The sequence below is a fragment of the Typopeltis vanoorti genome, chromosome 6 (assembly GCF_054136105.1).
Source record: "Typopeltis vanoorti isolate ZY-2024b chromosome 6, IOZ_Tvanoo_1.0, whole genome shotgun sequence".
In the NCBI taxonomy this organism is placed as follows: domain Eukaryota; kingdom Metazoa; phylum Arthropoda; class Arachnida; order Uropygi; family Thelyphonidae; genus Typopeltis; species Typopeltis vanoorti.
The window spans coordinates 17941864-17962855 of NC_143554.1; the positions used below are offsets into that span (position 1 = coordinate 17941864).

Consider the following 20992-nt stretch of genomic DNA (forward strand, 5'->3'; position numbering starts at 1 on the left):
GTGCAAGAGAATACTGGAGAAAAGTGTGAATAATATTATTTCAGTGAAGTTTTTAGAAGATATTAAAATATTTAGAAGATGTAGTTAATGCAATCTGCATGATGTCACACAGTGTTTCTTTGGTTAGTGACAGAGAATTCTAAGAAAATAACAGTTGGTTGGGTGCTGAGAAGCGGAACGTTGTTGAGAGAGGAAGGGAAAGAGAGACAGAGAGGAAAAGTAAAAGTTAGGGAATAATATATATCTATAATTTGCATAAATTTCAGGAATAAATGGCAGCTTTATTAAGAAGTGCATGGACATACAGTCTGTTAACAGCCATCGATATATACTGATATTTTCAAGGTAATTCTTACTGGAATTAAATCATTTGATGAAGTAAAGGAACAGTTGATATTCATAATATAATTGGTGATTGGAACAGAAGGAACTAAACTAGTATATATGTTTCTATTATGTAAGAACTCGTACTTTTTTTATTTTGAACAAAAGGAGTACATTTGTTTGAAGATTCTCTCAACTACTGGAAGGTAGTCTAATTTGTTTCTCCATTTGAGGCCATTTAGTGTGAGATTGTGGCTAGCAGAACTAAATATACAATTGGGTGCTGCTATAGACCAGGTGATGGAAAAGATGATGGTGACAGTATGCACAAGCAAATAGAAGAAATGGGTGGAAGGAGGGTGATTATTATGGGAGATTTCAACTATGGTCGCATTGATTGGAGTGAGGAGAGGACACACGGAAGGAAGGAACTGGATTTTATGCGGTTATTAAGGGATAACTATCTGCGACAGCATGTAATGGAAAATACTAGGGGTCAGAGAGTGCTTGACCTAGTAATCACATCTGAGGATTTGGCTGTAACAAATATAACCACATTGCCACCAATCGGTGAGAGTGATCATAGGGTCTTAACTTGGGAGGTGGCTAAAGGTGTAGAATTTTCAATTAAGACAGGGTACATGTGGAATTATCGGGCTGGAAAGTATGACAAACTTAGGAGTTTGATTGGTTCAGTGCCATGGCATGTACAACTGCAAGGACTAGAAGTTGATAGTGCATGGGAGGTAGTTAAGAAGTGCTTGCATGAAGCAATGGCTGACTGTATACCTAGAGTCCGAATAATAAATCAAGTAGGGGTTAAATGGATGAATAACACCATTAAGCTTGAGCTGCAAAAAAAGAAACAACTATGGAGGGAATTTAAGGAGAAGGGTGACTGGCAGGCACATGAACGGTATAAAGCGCAGGCCAGAAGGGTGACGAGTGTGGTAAGAAAAGTAAAAAAGGATTACAAAAGAACATTGGCCATGCAGGCTAAAGAGAATCCTAAACAGTTTTTTAGATATGTAGCAAGTAAAAGGAAAAATGTACATGGCAGATTGATTTTAAACAATGCCGATGGTAGGGAGGTAACTGAATCAGTTGAGATAGTTGAGTTAGTGAGTGAGCACTTTGCAAAAGTATATCATCCAGGTGGTGACATTGCAGAAACGAATAAACCAGTAGATTATATGGGAATTGTGGTTAATGAAGTGGAGGTCAGTAGTCTATTGCATAACCTCAATGTCAATACATCTGTGGGATTGGATGGTATACCAGCTCGTGTTGTACGAGAAGCAGCTAAAGAATTGTCAGTACCCTTGACCATTTTGTTTAATTTGAGTTTGGAAAGAGGGGAAAATAGTTCCACTGCATAAAGGTGGTTCCAAGACTGCTGTTGTAAATTACTGACCGATTAGCATATCAGGAATCATTGTCAAGGTCTTAGAGAAATTAGTCCAGAAAAGAATACAGGATTGGATAGATGAAAATGGGATATTGTATGGGGGACAACATGGTTTTGTGAAGGGTAGATCATGCCTCAGTAACTTGCTCACGTTTTATAACACAGTGACGGCTGAACTGGATAGGGGTAATGGGTTTACAGTGATACTACTGGACCTTGCCAAGGCCTTTGATAGGATACCACATGGAACCCTAATCAGTAAACTGGAGCAGATGGGGATAGATATAAGGTTGGTGAGATGGATAGGAGGGTGGTTGAAGGAGAGATACCAGAGAGTGGTTTATTCAGGAGTGGAGTCTAAAAGACAGCTTGTGACTAGTGGAGTGCCACAGGGCTCTGTTCTTGGACCACTGCTTTTCAATTTGTTCATCAATGATATTGGAAAGGATCTGAGAGGAAGTGTTCACTTGTTTGCTGATGATGCAAAGTTGGGTAGAGCAATTGTGAGTGCACAGGATGTCAAAATTTTACAGGATGATTTGGATAGTTTGGAGGACTGGGCTAGGAAAAATGGATGTCAATTTAATGTGGCAAAGTGTAAGGTTATGCACTTTGGGGTGAAAAGAATAGCAGCAGTATATCGCATTGGTGGAACCATACTCCAGGAGATTGATGAGGCCAGGGATTTGGGAGTGTTGGTGGATAGGGAGTTGAAGTTTAGGGGGCACATTGCAAAAGTAACTAAAACAGCTCACCAAATCACTTGGCTTCTGAAAAATACTTTAACATGCAGAGACAAACAAGTTGTTGTTCCTCTGTATCGAGCCTTGATAAGACCCCATCTGGACTTCTGTGCCAGTTATGGGCACCAGGGTTTCTTCGTGATGGGGAGGAAGTGGAGAGGGTCCAGAGACGAGTGACCAAGATGATAGCAGGTCTGTGGAATGAACCTTATGAGAATAGGTTGAAGATTTGTGGGTTGCAGAAATTGGACGATAGGCGAAGGAGGGGTGATATGATTGAGACATTCAAATTACTGAAGGGTTTTTATAAGATTGATCCAGAAGATATTTTTGAAAATATGACTGGTGGTGGGAGGACTAGGGGCCATGCATGGAAGTTGGGCAAGAGCGTGGTTGACAAGGGTGTTAGAGCTAGGTTCTTACTTGGAGAGTGGTAAATGAGTGGAATAAGCTTCCAGAGTCTGTTGTGGGTGCTACGACCGTGAATGAGTTCAAGGCAAGGTATGATAGATACTGTGTGAATGTTGAATAGTTGTTCTTGACATGATGTTAGGGCCTCCCTCGATGAGTCTGTCGACTCCTTGGAGTTTCCCGGAACAATAATAATAATAATAATAATTTAAATTCTCTGTTTTACTGAAAATGGAATATATGACTAATCAACTTGGAACTGAGAATTCAGTCTGGTATGCTTAAATCCACTCAAGAAACAAAGTACAGGTAACTCTTGTTATGTGTGCTTTTGTTATCTGCAATTTTGCATATAACACAGTTTAATTTAATTTCCATATTGTGCTTTTAATGCCTTTTTGGTCTGTGTAGTACTATCTTTATATGTAAATGTGTAGATAAAATGAAAGCATCTGACACCTTTTTCTGTTGTGGATGGTTTGATCCCTGTAAGAGTCACAGTGTGTTCCATAATCTCAACGGATTGTCAAGGCTGCAGATCATGTTGCTACTGAAGAATTTTATGATCTCTTCAAAACAAAGTTAGTAGGGGAGGAGTCTCATACTGAAGCAGGTGTAACCTCGATAAAACTGGCATGTTTTGGAAGCAAATGCCCGGTTTTATCTACATATCCATCAAAGAGAAAACATTGCCTGAATTTAAAGCTGCTGTATGTTGCTTTTGGGAGGCAGTGCTTCCAGAAACTACAAAATAACACCTCTTGCCCCTCATAGTGTATAACTCAGAAAACCCATGGTCACTGAAGGGATGCATATAGGCAAGATTGCCTGTTGTTTGGTGAGTGAATAAGAAGGGTTGGATAACATCACAAATTTTCAGCGAATATTTTTCAAGAGTTGCATGATGTATTAATGTGGAAAATAAAGAACTGCTTTAATAGTACTGAATTTTTTATTTACTACTCTTATGCCTTAATATGTATGAAAAATAGGTGTATTTTCATTTAAATTATTCTTGAAAGTTGGGAATCTTACCCACTTGGGAATGCAACCTCTATTATACCATGTTACAAGCATCTGTTTCATGTGTCTTTAATATATGCAGCAGTTCTCAAGAGCTCAACTCTTCCATATAATGGGAGTTACTTGTAGTTGGAAAAAAAAAAATTGATATTTGATTTGAGTGCCATTGATAGATGCTATGATGGTATAATTTGGTTTATATTTTTGTCATTAAGGGGTGCTTAAGGGTCAAAGCTGTATAACTGAGGGGAGACCTCCACATAGCCTTTAAAGGAATGCAGAGAACTGACCAGGGCTTCTGACCTAATGTCCAATCCTCACCTTCTTGTGGTGCACCCTGTTGGGTATCTACCAGGATACTGAACGAACGAGGATGGGCTGGCAATTTGGGATTTAACTGACCAAATTGTATTCTTATTGGCTTAAACCAATATGCAAAATGATGGTACAACATGACAAAATTTCATGCCGGATGGGGCGTCGCTGGGATAAACAAGGCCCCCGTTGTTTTCGCCAGGGAACCAGAGTAAACAGCGAAAAGTCAGCTACTGGAACAAATCTGAACAAATCTGAAAACACAAACCAATTCAACATCACTAGAGTTAAAGATCAGTACTATCAACATAAGAAGCCTGAATGGCAAAGAAATGGAGCTACCTGAGGAATTAGATAAGTACCAGATCGACATAATACGGGTGACTGAAACAATAAAATACAAAAACCGGTGAGATCTTTCTGAGCAATAAATACAAAATGTTATACTCAGGAAATGACAATCAAAGAAAAGAAGATGTAGCCATATATTCAACACAAAATACGAGGCTGATCTTCTTGAATGGCAGGGAGTCTCAAGTAGAGTGATGTGGGCAAATATCAGAATGGGGAATTGGACAATGAGACTTATTTGTGCCTGTGGTCCCACAGAAGGTTCTACTAAAGTAAAAGTGGAGGAATTTTTTGATGCTTTAGAGAAAGCAACTGACAGAATGAAAAATGAAAAGTTGGTCCTTGTTGGGAATCTAAATAGCAGAGTAGGAAATGATTGTCAGACATACAAAAATATTTTGGGAAAATTTGGAGAAAAGAGCAAAGCTAATAATAATGGCAAATACCTGTTGGATTTCTGCTCAGGACATGGACTGGTTATTACTAACACCATGTTCCAACATAAAAATGTGCACAAATTCACAAATGAGAGAAGAGGCAAGGAATAAGAAAAGTCTCATTGACTATGTTATTGTTGATAGTGATGTTTTCTCCCTAGTGCAGGACACCAGAGTGTACAGAGGATTTGAAATTGGAAGTGATCACTATTTAGTATTGAGCTGGATAAAATTGAATTTCATATTGAAAAGAATAACATGTAAGAAAGTTTTTAAGCGAATAAAAGTTGAGCAACTCGCAGATGTGAACTGTAAACTAAAATACACAAAGATTATTGAAGAAAAAAATGAAAGAGTTTGAGAACAGGAACCAAACCTTTTAGATTCAGTGACAAGCCTTGAAGAAAACCCTGATTGATTCAGCCAGAGGCATGTGGTGAGGTTGTCTCCAAGGATAGAAAAATCAGAATTCCATGGTGGACACAGGAGCTTAAAGAGGCAGTGAAGGAAAAGAAGAAAGCATATCAAAAGTTCCTGGCAAATAAGTCAGCTTGTGCTCTTAGAGAATACAGAAACAAATGTAAGAAAGCGAAACACTGTGTAAAACTAGCTAAACAAAAGTCATGGGAGGACTTTGGCAAGAACATAGAAAATATGTATCAAGAGGGTGGTAAGATATTCTGGAGGTTGTTGAAGAAACTTAGAAATGGAGGAAAGAGTGCCATAAAAGGAGTTAGAGATGATGAAGGTGACAAGAAAATGGGAGAAAAAGATATCCTTGAAGTATGGAGTAATTACTTCGAAAAATTGCTAAATGAAACAAGCAGTGATAGCACAGTGGTAAAAAACACTCAACAGGCATGTAGTGATGGAATTCATATCCATATTTGAAGTAGAAAAAGCCATCAAAGGCCTGAAATGTGGAAAGGCAGCAGGAGTAGATGATATTTGACCAGAAATACTGAAGTATGGTGGTATAAAAGTTTTACAGTGGCTGCACTGCATAGTTCAGAAAGCCTGGACAGAGGGACGAATTCCTGATGATTGGAGTAGAGCTCTAATAGTACCCATATATAAAAAGGGAAATAAAACTGAGTGTGAGAATTACAGAGGTATTTCCCTATTGAGTGTTCCTGGCAAGATCTATGCAAGTATACTTGAGAAACGGTTGAGAAGAATTGTGGAAGAAAAGCTTGGTGAAGAACAAGCTGGATTCAATCCAAATAGAGGCTGTCAGGATCAGATCTTCACTTTATGACAAATAGTTCAGAAAGCATGGGAATATAACAAAGATCTGTATTTAAGTTTTGTCGATCTGGAAAAGGCATATGACAAGGTGCTAAGAGAGAAGCCATTCAATCCTCTACAGTTATATGGTGTCGATGGGGCATTATATCAAGCAATACTTAGTCTTTATTTGAGTTGTAAGTCAGCAGTTAGAATTGAAGGAAGTACAGGAAAATGGTTTAATGTTAAATCTGGTGTGAGACAAGGATGTACATTATCCCCTCTGTTATTCATTATCTATATGGATCACATTATGAAGGAAAGTGGTATTTAACATGATATCAGAATTGGAGATGTTAATGCCAGCTCTTTGCTTTATGCAGACGATGTTATACTTCTAAATAAATCCGCTACAAGTTTGCAAGATTCCCTGACTAAATTGAATAGCTGTTGTAATAGATATGGTATGAAGGTCAGCATTAAAAAGACAAAGTCAATGAAAATAGGTAGAATTGTTGAAAATGTCAACTGTGTTGTGAATGGAGAACCTGTGGAACAAGTAAAACATTTCAGCTACTTAGGCCTGATTTTTACTGAAGATGGTAAATTAAATATGGAAATAGACAACAGGATCAACAAAGCTGGTATGGTAGGAAGTCAGTTGAATAAATTTATATGGAATAAGAGAGAAATTAGTCAGAACACTAAATTAGCTGTATACAAGACAGTGTTCAAACCAGTTTTAACTTATGGATCTGAGACTTGGTCAGAAGTAAAACACTTGACCAAAGACTAGAGACCACAGATATGAGAGTCCTGAAAAAGATTAAGGGCATGAACAGATGGCAATATCATATTAAAAACGAGGATATTAGGAGACTTGATATTGTCAACAATGCATTAGCAGAGCTAATCTCAGGTGGTTTGGTCAGATAAGTAGAATGGGAAAGGAAAGATTAGCAAAACAGTTGTTCTCTGCCAGGTTAGCAGGAAAACGACCCAGAGGAAGACCAAGATATAGATGGATTGATACAGTAAAAAGTGCCTTAGAAGATAGAAATATAAGAACTGCCTTATATTTTTTAGTCTTGACATTTAACAGACTGATTTGGAGGAAAATTGTAGATAGAAAGTTAGTAATGATGTAAATTTTTCATGTAGTACTATCATATCCTGACATCCCTTGAGGGTACATGTCAGGAATTTGATGACGATGATGATGTTTATCATTATGAGTGTGTTAATTTTTAGTTGAGACCCATTGCATATTAATTTGTGTGTACAGTTTCAATTGACAGAAAATGTGTGAAAATGACTTATTTTTAATTCACAGTATAATGACTGGTTTTTTATGTTCACTAAATGAACATATATATTATGTATATAATTATTATGCAAATAATATTTGATATATTTTGAGTAATTACTGACTTCAGCTATAATATTTAAAGATAAGATTTCTTTGAATTGAGTTAAACAGTTGAGTCTTGATTAGAGATAGCTTTTTCATAGGAGATGACCTGTATAGCATTTCAACAATTAAAATAGATGATTGAATACCAAAAGGAAATTATTCATCATCATATTAACACAAACAAAATGGCACAGTTGTACAGCATAGTTTGACTTCATATAAAAGAACCTTGAGGAATTCTGATTATAAGTTGTCTGAATAATTTCAGTATAGATGATGGTACTGCTGTAGAATTCACACAATTAGTAAATCTAACCCATATGAATTTTTCTGGAGAAAGTTCAGATAGTGTTGAAGCTTTATATGAAATAGCTGAATCTTTGAGCTCTTGGAAGTTGATCTTGGCTCTGTTTTTAGTAGTTTTAAAATCAGAGATCAAGGCTAAAGCGAGATGGTTTGTTAATGACTCACAGAGATTAAGGCAAGCATTTACTGATAAGAATTTTCCAGAAAGTTGAATGTCGGTCCAAATTTATGGAAGATTGATATTCAAGGTCATAAGGAATCTGTTTTTCAGTATTATAATAGGCCCAGATTATTAATATAAAATTTTGACATTCTCCAGTGTGATACTGAATTTATGAATAGAATGATATTACATAAGTTTAGGAATAGATTAAAACAGAAGCTGAGAGAAGCTGTCCATAAAAATGAGATAAACTCGATTTTATTTATTTATTCATGTGGAGTTCTCCCCATTCCTCAACCACTCCTTAGGACTGGTTGAGCCCTTCTAATGAGGAATTAAGTACTATATCCTATGACTGTAGCCTATGTGTGTTCACGAGTCCAGTTTACCTGCTTGTGGGATGAAAAACCCCAGATAAACTCCGGGGGGGGGCTGCTGTCCACGCCCAAGACCGGCTAACTTGGCTATGGCTGAGGAAGATCCTTGAGCTCCTCTCGTTGTCGACAGGAATCGAACCTAGGACACTCCTTCCCCAGACATATGGTTGCAAAGCGCACAGCCACTAGGCTAACCACGCGGACGATAAACTCAGTAAGACAAGTACTTAAAATTCCTCACAGATGAAAGAATTTAATTAATGATCTGCACTCTTCACAGACAAATCGTGTATATAGTACAAAATTCTGAACGAGTAGACATTAGAAAGAAAAAAAATCAGAACATGCAGTTATTTACCTCTTAGTTAATTGATAAGTTTGTCTGTAGTGGGGGAAATTAAGATCAGAGCTTAATAACAAAATTGACACCAAATTTGAATCTTTGTCAGGGGTTCACGAACAATTTTTAAATATTTTGACTGAAATAAAATAAGGCTTATCAGTTATTTCAAGAGATTGGGGTATACAAAAAGGATACTTCCATAGTAAAGAAAGTTACCATACCCTCTCTCTTATTGTAGATTTCTCACTTTTTAAATCATTTATGCCTTGTCTGCCAAAACAATCAACTTTTACATTTCTTCCTTCTGCAAACTAAAACTGTTCTTTGCCCCTGGGAAATATGCTTTCTTCACTTTCTCTTTAAGTACTTACACCTTTTATGTTTTAATCCCCATACAATACTTTCTCTTTACTTCCAGTTTCTCGTACTTTTATACTTTTTCCATTCAATTTTTCTTTTATTTTCCTCCTGCTTTACTACATGTTAATCATTTCTCTAGTCACTTTTTTCCTTTGAAGGAGTTTATGTAAGCTTGCTATTTCTCTTCACACTGTCACCTCATCATCCATGTTATTACTTTCATTCCTCCCTTTATACTCTCATTCTTGTTTTGTACACTAGCATTTGCTTCTTCTACTACATTCGATACAATACTTTCACAATCCTGCCTTACATCCTTAATATCCCACGATAAGTCTCCGACTCCATGGAGGTCAGATGTTAATAATAATCTTATTTACTTCATTCTTCTGCTTTCAACGACTCATATTTCTTGCGCTCACTCACGAAACATTAACGAAACACACTTTCTCCATTCTTGCCTTCATACAACAAACCATTCACTTGTGGCAGTGAAGACATCACTCCAATTCCTGCATGTTAATATCATTGAATATCAAAGTGTTGTGTTGACTTTCATTTTTTTTTTTTTTGTGCACGTCAGTGCTACAAACATAAAACACTTTTGAAACAATATCACATAATAATAGTCACAATTAAACAAACACATTTAACAGTACAGTCAAAAATAAAGAAAATAACACAATAATGATTAGCATTATTGCAAATATTTACTAAAAATAAAGACTTATCTGAACTAGTGCACAAACACTGCCCCTTCTAAGGACTATGCTTGCACCCTCTCTTTGCCTTTTTAACCAACAGTTTATTCCAAACTGTTCATCATATTTAAATTCTCTAACTAATCTTATAAAGAAAGGAGTAAAATTCTCCTGGTGAACTAAAGACCAAGACCATTTGAGTTCTTAAAAATGACTCACATGAATCTGCCAGTTTTAATTAATTCATTCCAGGTTAAGTTAACCTTTTTTAATCAGTGTAGATACATCTCAGTTAAAAAAATTGAGATTAAAAAATCTCTATTAAAAATTTACTACAACTCCTGAATGGATCATTTAGGTTATTCATCATTGGTATTTTCAGATTTTTGCTCTGTTAATGTAGACTTATTACAAGTAATATGCATCCATTTATAATACAGTTGATATAGTTTACCTATGACAAAAGATCAGAGTAGAGGGAGACTGTGAAGAAGTTATACATAGAATTCATCTTGATTGGATAGCCTTTGGGAAAACCCATGAACCTCTCAAAGGAAACATCCCACTCAGCCTTAAAAGAAAAATATTTGATAGTTGTATATTTCTGGTGGAAGTGAAACATGGACTCAAAATTGACCAACAAGTTTGAAGACTCCCCAGTGAAAAAAGAGAAAAGTTAGTATTCAGTATTACCATTATAGATGGAAAGTGCAGTACTTGGGTCAGTGCTCAGACCAGGGTGAGATACATTATAACAACTATTAAAAGGTTCAAATGGCAATGGACAGGTCACATTGCAAGAAAGAAATAATTCTTTAAAATCAACAAAGGCAATATCTAAATGATATCCCAGAGATGGAAAGAGAGCTACAGAAAGATGAAAGAGACAGTGGGAGGGTGAGATTAAAGAGATGGCTGAAACTCATTGACATAGAAAAGCTAAAGATAAGACTGAATGGAACAATTTGGAAAAGGCCTTCATCCAGCAGTGGACAGAAAATGGCTGATGAAGAAGAGTTTCTGCAACTTTAGGAGGAAACTAAATTTATGAAGTACCACTACAAAATCTTATGTATATTCCCTCACAACTATATACTTACCATTGCTCTTTCAAGTTATAAGTTATTTCATTTTAAGCTTTTTTCCCACTATAGAAGTTTTCAGAATTCCAATTTACACTGTGTTGTTATTTGAAGCACTCTGTTCGCACTATGCACCATTATGCTTAATAAATACAAATTTTACCATAAATCCAAGTTGTTGCACTGCATGCAACATACAATCATGCTACAAAGGAATTTTCATAGAAGCTGACAAGTGAGATAATGACAAAAATAAGAAAATTTTAATTTTATTATAATTGCATATTTTTACATATTTGTATACTTTTGAATAAAATATGATTTCATCGTTTAATTTAATCTTTTTGTTCAGTTCATTCTGTTAAACTGCATGTTAGAATAAAGGCTGCATTGACTATTGTTAAGTCTACTGCTGGCACATTCTCAATAATGACTATTTGAATGCTTTTGTGCAAGTAATATATGAGGTGGCAAATAAATATCTGGAATGACTTTGTAATATTGTGTGTATGACAAGTTAGGCAGAACCATATGACTGTCCATTTTTGGATATGACTGTGCTGTTGCCTTGAGTAGGATCAAAACAATCAGGCTAGTATACAAAGTGTGATAAATTTTGCAAGTGCATGTTTGTTAGTGAGACAAAAGTGAGGTTAGTGAGGCAGAAGTGCAAGTGAAACTCTAGACATACTAAGAGCTGTTTATGGTTGTGATGCTATGAAGAAGTATAGTGTATTTGAATTGCATAAGAGGTTTTAAGAAGGGCAGAAAGACATGATGAAACTGAGTGATCATCAACCCATGGAATGTGTGAAAATGTGAATAGAGTATGGTAGTTAGTTCTTTCCAACAGAAGATTAAAGATGATTAATGGCAGAAGAATTAATTTAGAGAGATGGACAGTGTGGGAAAATTTGAAATAATTTGGGAATGAGAAAAATTTCTGCAAAGTAGGTTCTGTGAATTTTGAGTGAAGATCAAAAGCTGTAGCAGTATTTTGATATTTATTCTGATTTTTCTTCACAGTTGGCTATTTTGATAGTTATTATTAATGAAACTTGGTGCTCTTGGTGTACTCTGAAACAAAACAGCAAGCCATGCAATGGAAAGAATAGTCTTCACCAAAGGGAGTGGGAGGCATGTCACAGATACAGACAAAGATATTTTTTTGTTTGTGTTTCATCATAAGGGACATAGTTCACTTCTTCTTCCTTCTATGTGTTAGGCCTACTGGCCTGTTACAGAGCTATCTTAAGCCCTTATAAATCATACCCATCTTGAGGATAAGGTGACTAGCCCTATGCCTCCTGATATTTTCTATGGCTCTAGTTGCATGTGTTCATGGGGCTGGTTTGCCTTCTTGCGGGAGGAAAAACCTCAGATAAACTGAGGAGAAAAACTCTGCTATCCACTCCCAAGACTGGCTAACTTGTTTATGTCTGAGGAAGATCCTTAAGCTCCTCACGTCGGTGACGGGAATCGAACCTAGGACACTCCTTTCCCAGGCATATGGTTGTGAAATGCATATCCACTAGGCTAACCTCGTGGACCCATAGTTCACTTTGATTTAATAAACAAGGATAGTGGATTAGAGCAATTAGAATAATTAGTTTTTATAGTATGTAACTGCTGATTTTTGTGTATTCATTCTTCATAGTTACAAGTAGATCAGCATTCACTATTAAAAAATTATGGGAACAACTACCGTGCTATAGTAAAACTTCAGTTTAATATAAACCAAATTCAACCATTAAACCTACTTCCCTGACCTCTGGTAAAAAAAAATCTTACTACATCAAAGGTAGAGTCTTCTTATTATCTATTTGGATACAAATCATATGTTGCTCTATTAAGCTATAGAGCAACATTCCCTCACATAATTACTCACATAAGTTAGAACAAAACAGTATAGATGGTAGGAAATAAGAGCTTAAATTATTGCTTAGAGTCCTAAAGTAAAGATTTACTGGAAAATTCGAAACACTTAAGTGGGCTGAATGTGTGCCACCGATATTTTTGAGATTTTTATGCCACCATTATTGTTAAGTTAGGGTGGCTGATTAAAATTTCACAGACTTCTTCAAATTTGCGTTCATACCAGATTTTTCTGTGATGTAAGGAACAGGTTTGCTTTCAGTCAGTTTGGTGCAAGGCATTAAGAACATGATCTGAGAGACCTGCTTTACCAAAATTGTTAAATTTAATGTGTTTGTGTTCTTTTTTACAGATAGGAATGTGCATCTAGTTTCACCAATAAGGTAAATTAAAGGTGCAATGGATATAGTATAGCCCAGGGTGGACCAAGAGGGGAAAGAGGATCCTTGGAGGAGTTGAATATGTTTTTTTTTTTTTTTTTTTTTTAATTTTATAGGTGGTTTAAAAGTAGTATTAAGCTATTATTTATAAATGTATTGCTAATAATTTGTAATTCTTGTTTAAGAGCTTGTTTGTTAGAGAAAATAATCATAGCTTTGTTTTTGGGGGTGTTAATAACTCCAAGTTTTTGTGAAGGGTGGTGATAAGAGTTAAACATGTATATATATTGGCTGGTATGAGTAGGCTAACGAAACAAGAACTCTAATAAAATCGATCAAAATTAGAAGGGATAGGTGGTTTGGACATATACTTTGACATGATGGACTTGTGATAAGAATAACTGAAGGCAAAATAGAGGGGAAAAGAAGAAGAGGCAGACCAAGGAAAAGCTTTTTTGATCAAGTCAAAGACAGCACGGGTTTGAGGAGTTACCAGGAGGTTAAGAAGAAAGCCAATGACAGAGCGGAATGGAGGAAGTTGCTGCTGAGCTACCAGTCCCAAGACTGATGCAACTGATGATGATGATGATGAGTAGGCTTGCAGTAGACAGTGAAGGATAGACTGTTTGAGAGAAGACATGCAACCATTGTATTCAGGAAAGGAAGTGAGTTTTGATTTTCAATAGTAAATTGTATGTGCTCATGTTGCTTTTTCAGTTGGCTGAGGAAGTTGTTTAAAGTTTGGCAGCCATGTGGCCAGATAACAAAAACATTGTAAGGATATCTAAGCCAAACTGTAGGTTTTAAAGTAAAGGAATTTAGAGCACATTATTCAAAAGCGTCATTATAAAAGTTAGCAGTTGTGGGGGTGGGAGTAGTGAGCCTATAGCTGTATCTTCTTTTTGCAAGTAAAAATTATTTTGCCACACGAAGTAACCGGAACCCAGTACTTGGGAAAAGAGAGCCATAATATTGGGCAGAAATTTGTTCTGTAAGAGAAGAATTATGTCACTCATTGGGACATTTGTGAAAAGGGCAGAAACCTCAAAACTCACTAATAAATCATCTTTGTCAAGAGTTAGATTATCTGAGGGAAGACTTGTGACTGGTGTATCCAAGAAAGGAAGTAAGTTTTGATTTTCAATATTAAATTGTATGTGCTCATGTTGTTTGTTCAGGTGGCTTAGGAAGGTGTTTAAAGTCACTTTAAAGTTAGTAACATATAAAGGGCTTGTGTAAGCCCTTTGTTAAATTTTTCTCAAATTTGTTGAGCCCCTTGTTCTTTTTGTTTACTTTTTCAAAAAAAAATTTTTTTTGAAACATATTAAGTGACTAACTCATGCAGTAACTTAACAAAAATTAGTCTATTCGGTAGTGCATAGATTATTTGGAATTATTGTTTCAACTCCTCTATAACAAATGCGCCCAAGTTTGAAAATAAAATAAGTGCATGCACTATCTTTATCCTTCTCCCTTCTGGTAACCAATCGTATGGTAAAACCAGTAGCCAATCAAATGTTTTATAAAAGATTTCATTCTTATTATATTTTGATAGTTAAAAAATGTTTTTCTTATGTAAGATAAATTAACACAGTTGATTGCGTGCAAATATTTCATGTTTAGATCATGAAATATTTGTTTAAAAATGATAGCCTTTAGAATTTGTACACAAGCCGTATTAATAAAAGTTTTTGTGTGAAATACGGCTTTTTTTTTTAATGTAATAAAATTAGTTTAATCCTTTATCCAAGTGTGAGCAAACAAAGTTTGCGCCTGAAAGTATCTTCAGGACTGGGGTAAGGTGGTACAACACCAGGGCAACTCGTTGCAAAGGTGGAGCAAGCTACCAACACTCCTATTTCAGTATCTCCTATAATGCAAAACACATCTCCTTGCGGATATGTCTAATGTTATGCATTAAGGGAAGGGCCACTACCCAGACTAGTTTCGTCCTTTATTGAGGTCTCTTCAGTGGGAGCCAGGCCCAAGTGGAGATACCAGGCAGAAGCATTAGCAGGTCATCTCTACCTATAGGAGTTGCAAAATGGTGTGCCACCCTTTTTTAATAAATTACTCTGGATTTAGAGAAAGATGTTGAAAGTTTATTTTTCACTTGGTTAGAATATAATAAAATTAGTTTAATCCTTTATCCAAGTGTGAGCAAACAAAGTTTGCACCTGAAAGTATCAAGGTAGCTTATCTTGGTATGTATGTGTCTACATAGATCAGTGCTTCCCAAACTTATGGATGCCAAGGCCTCCTTTGGAAAAATTAAAACATTTCATGGCTCCCATCGAAAAAAAAAATTGTAATACAGACATATTATTATAATACTAGGGGAGGGGGTGGGGCTACACCTCCCTGGCTCCTACAGTGCCCAACTCTCCTTGTTCTGGACTGGTAGGCCAGTTCTCCTTGAATTCTGATGACTCGAATTTTGAAGACTTGAAATGGGGTTCCCCCCCCCCCGGTGCCTAGGGTAGCCCCTGAGTGTCGATTCTTCAAAAGGGGTCTTCCTCCTGGTGCCTACCCCCCCCCGCGCCTAGGATAACTCCTGAGTGTCGAGTCTTCAAAAGGGGACTCTGCCATCCCCCTTTTGAAGACTCGAAATAATTACTCTTTAAACGAAAAAAATTACTCTTTTCCACTGATCAGGGGTCCATTTGGCATGCTCTTTGCACCAATTTAACTGAGCTAATCTCATTTTTTTGGTTAACTAGGATTTATTTTTAGGGCGCCTGGCTATCAGTTCCTGTCAAATGAGTCTTATCCTGACAGTTATGGAGTTTGCCATAACTCCTGTTTGTTCTTCCCAGGCCTGTTATAGTTCTCTGAATGATGTACAGTGATTTTTGAGGCAGAGCCACTTTAGAACTCAATCTTGGCATGGTGTAGACAGTGGCATTCTTCCTTTCAGAAGATCTGGTTTCCTTCACTTTTGACAGCAGCCGTATGATAGATTGACTGCAGGACACCCTTTCAGCTATTTCATGAGAGGAATAGCCTTCGCTATTCAAAGCTTGAATGACACTTTTTCTGTGAGGTGTTGACAACACATAACTAGCCATAGTGATCTCAGCACAAAAATGCAAAAACTAGCTCTTGCTGTCTATTTATAGCATTAAAAATTCTGATGCTATAGCAGCAACTATTATATTATACAGAAACCCATGGAAATGATAGACAATGAAATATTCTCATGATAAACCAATGAAAATTACCATTTAACTACTAAAAACCATATTTATGTAAGGTGATGCAGTTTCTATGAACATGAGAGTATATCAACTTGAAAATGCCTTAAACATTAAATTATCCAGGAATGTTATAAACACATTTGCTCAGTAATCCTTGGAGTTAGGCAGAATTTCATATTCACTCTGTGTGTGTGCGCATGTGTATGCCTTTTGTATTTTTTTGCCCTTATGACCAAAATGTTCATAGACAAATTCACTATGGATCTTTAACTTTTACAGGCTGATATAATCTATGAAAAGTATGGTGGTGGCCCAAGAATCAGGCAAGTAGAAAAGTTCTGTTTTCTACATAACATATTTAAAATGAAAATACAGGTTACTTAATTAGAAAACATTAATTCATAATGTTTTTCATTATCTATTAATACATAATTTGTTAATAGATTAATATCAATACATTATATATTAATCCATAATTTTCTCATTATATATTAATGAATCTATTTCTGTTATTTTATAAAGATTGGGTCTTTTCAGGTGCATTTTTATTGTTATTTTATCAGGGTAGTTCCCTGGCTCATGACAGACTCATACAATGCTTCATAGTTCACTTTACATTCATTACACACAAGACTACATTTACCTTACTTACCAACACTTTTAAGTGAGTAAGACTGCACTTTTCTGATTGGCTGTGTTTGTAGTATGGGTCAGCCAGCAGGATGTGTATTTGAATCACATTGCGTGCATAGGTGTTCCTTTCAGTGCCTTTAGGTGGTAAATGAATTTCATTGCATAATGTAAGATCACCATCCTGCTTTGAAATGGCTTGAAAAAGTTCTGTTTGGTCTCTATACTGGATAATCCAACCTTGAACCACCCACAGTGCTAATAGTAATTCACTATAGGCCAACATCCTTTCATGGATTGACATAAAAAAAAAAAAAAAAAAAAAAAAGATCTTACTCAACTTATTAGGGTGATTCCATGTTCTTTTCCTTCCTAATAGGTATTGAAAAATCTGCCTTGTGTTTTTCTTATGAAATTCTCTCACTAACTTAAATCTCCAATCACATTATCTCTCTCTCTGTCTATCTGTTCACAATTCTCAATAGCAGTGATACCCCCTTTGGTGGTTGGCTGAATCTAGAGAACAAGAGGAACTTTAATGAAGACTTTCATCTAAGGTACATTATTTAGTCAGTATACAAAGATGGTTGAATTGCACAATGGGAATAATAGACCTCAGGTCTATTATACTATTCGACAAAACACACTTCCTGCAAACAGACCAGAGAATACCCAATTTACAGACAGACATAACACACTTCCACATATTATTAGTTGCTTTGGCATAATGCAAACAACTATCCAACCATTTATTTAACAAGGCTGGCCTGGTTGCCGAGTGGTTAGCATATCCACTCTCCAGCCAAAAGGCTGTGGGTTTGAATCCTGCCGTGGGCATGGATGTTTGTGATTGTCTATAAAAAATACTAGTGGTGGTGGTTGGGCAGTAGATGGCATTGGTGTAGTTGCGGTTCATTGTAGTTGGTGTGTGGAGACAAAGTTATAGAGTAGGTGCTCTATCTCGATGAGTCTTTGGACTCCCTGGAGGTGTCACGTAATAATAATAAAATAACCTGGACTCCATTCAGTTACTTTTTTAAACTATATTCCGTAATCATATTTGGACTTCGTTGCCTCTCTGTGCACCACAGCTATGGAACAAGGCCTGTTTGAGAGGAGCATTACTACCTCATTCTTACTTGCCTATGTCCTGTTGAGTATAGTAATTATTGTGTACATTGTTTTACTTTGCAAAATGTTCCCTGGATTTCAACTCTGACTTCCATTCTCCTTTGTCTTATAATACTAGTTGAATCAAGTTATTCTGGAAGTAAGGAAGGAAGGATTTGTAATTCAGAGTCATCTTATCTCTTCTGAACTCTGTATCATTATTGAACAACTACAGATCAAATCATTTTAAATAATTTAAATATGCAAAGATAATAAATCCAAGATTTGTTAAATTTTGTATTTAAAAGAAAATGTAGCATCAAATATCTCTAGCTTAAGAAACACTACTCAAGAAAAAATTATTATTATTATTGTTACAGGCAACTCCAAGGAGTCGACAGACTCATCGAGGGAGGCCCTAACATCATGTCAAGAACAACTATTCGACATTCACACAGTATCTATCATATCTTGCCTTGAACTCATTCACGGTCGCAGCACCCACAACAGACTCTGGAAGCTTATTCCACTCATTCACTACTCTCCAAGTAAAAAACCTAGCTCTAACACCCTTGTCAACCACGCTCTTGCCCAGCTTCCATTCATGGCCCCTAGTCCTCCCACCACCAGTCATATTTTCAAAAATATCTTCTGGATCAATCTTACAGAAACCCTTCAGTAATTTGAATGTCTCAATCATATCACCCCTCCTTCACCTATCGACCAATTTCTGCAACCCACAAATCTTCAACCTATTCTCATAAGGTTCATTCCACAGACCTGCTATCATCTTGGTCACTCATCTCTGGATCCTCTCCACTTCCTTCCCATCACGAAGAAACCCTGGGGCCCGTAACTGGGCACAGTAGTCCAGATGGGGTCTTATCAAGGCTCGATACAGAGGAACAACAACTTGTTTGTCTCTGCATGTTAAAGTATTTTTCAGAAGCCAAGTGATTTGGTGAGCTGTTTTAGTCACTTTTGCAATGTGCCCCCTAAACGTCAATTCCCTATCCACCAACACTCCCCCTGGCTTCATCAATCTCCTGGAGTACAGTTCCACCAATGCGATATACTGCTACTATTCTTTTCACCCCAAAGTGCATAACCTTACACTTTGCCACATTAAATTGACATCCATTTTTCCTAGCCCAGTCCTCCAAACTATTCAAATCATCCTGTAAAATTTTGACATCCTGTGCACTCATAATTGCTCTACCCAACTTTGCATCATCAGCAAACAAGTGAACACTTCCTCTCAAATCCTTTCCTATATCATTGATGAACAAATTGAAAAGCGGTGGTCCAAGAACAGAGCCCTGTGGCACTCCACTAGTCACAAGCCGTCTTTTAGACTCCACTCCTGAATAAACCACTCTCTGGTATCTCTCCTTCAACCACCATCCTATCCATCTCACCAACCCTATATCTATCCCCATCTGCTCCAGTTTACTGATTAGGGTTCTATGTGGTATCCTATCAGAAGCCTTGGCAAGGTCCAGTAGTATTACTGTAAACCCATTACCCCTATCCAGTTGAGCCGTCACTGTGTTAAGTAAAACGTGAGCAAGTTACTGAGGCATGATCTACCCTTCACAAAACCATGTTGTCCCCCATACAATATCCCATTTTCATCTATCCAATCCTGTATTCTTTTCTTGACTAATTTCTCTAAGACCTTGACAATGATTCCTGATATGCTAATCGGTCGGTAATTTACAACAGCAGTCTTGGAACCACCTTTATGCAGTGGAACTATTTTCCCCTCTTTCCACCCCCTCGGGACTAACCCAGACCCGAGACTCAAATTAAACAAAATGGTCAAGGGTACTGACAATTCTTTAGCTGCTTCTCGTACAACACGAGCTGGTATACCATCCAATCCCACAGATGTATTGACATTGAGGTTATGCAATAGACTACTCACCTCCACTTCATTCACCACAATTCCCGTATAATCTAGTACATTCATTTCTGCAATGTCACCACCTGGATGATATATTCTTGCAAAGTGCTCACTCAGTAACTCAACTATATCAACTGATTCAGTTACCTCCCTACCATCGGCATTATTTAAAATCATTCTGCCATGTACATTTTCCCTTTTACTTGCTACATATCTAAAAAACTGTTTAGGATTCTCTTTAGCCTGCATGGCCAATGTTCTTTCGTATTCCTTTTTTGCTTTTCTTACCACACTCGTTAACTTTCTGGCCTGCACTTTATACCGTTCGTGTGCCTGCCGGTCACCTTTCTCCTTAAATTCCCTCCATAGTTGTTTCTTTTTTTGCAGCTCAAGCTTAATGGTGTTATTCATCCATTTAACCCTTAGTTGATTTATTATTCGGACTCTACGTATACAGTCAGCCATTGCTTCATGAAAACACTTCTTAACTACCTCCCCTGCACTATCGACTTCTAGTCCTTGCAGTTGTACATGCCATGGCACTGAACCAATCAAACACCTAAGCTTGTCATACTTTCCAGCCCAATAATTCCACATGTACCCTGTCTTAATTGAAAATTCTACACCTTTAGCCACCTCCCAAGTCAAGACCCTATGATCACTCTCACCGATTGGTGGCAATGTGGTCATATTTGTCACAGCCAAATCCTCAGATGTAATTACTAGGTCAAGCACTCTCTGACCCCTAGTATTTTCCATTACATGCTGTCGCAGATAGTTATCCCTTAATAACCGCATAAAATCCAATTCCTTCCTTCCGTGTGTCCTCTCCTCACTCCAATCAATGCGACCGTAGTTGAAATCTCCCATAATAATCACCCTCCTTCCACTCATTTCCTCTATTTGCTT

At 36.8% G+C, this 20992-nt stretch overlaps 1 protein-coding gene across 3 annotated transcripts in view; it reads left to right on the forward strand.

Annotated features, from left to right (window-relative positions):
- The window catches only part of LOC150105315 (ubiquitin carboxyl-terminal hydrolase 48-like), a 776830-nt gene that overhangs the window by 363049 nt on the left and 392789 nt on the right, over nt 1-20992 (forward strand). For all 3 annotated transcript variants that reach the window (XM_090394693.1, XM_090394696.1, XM_090394694.1), the window contains one exon: nt 16717-16760. In XM_090394693.1, the coding sequence (XP_090250819.1) occupies nt 16717-16760 (44 nt within the window). The remainder of the gene's footprint in view (nt 1-16716; nt 16761-20992) is intronic.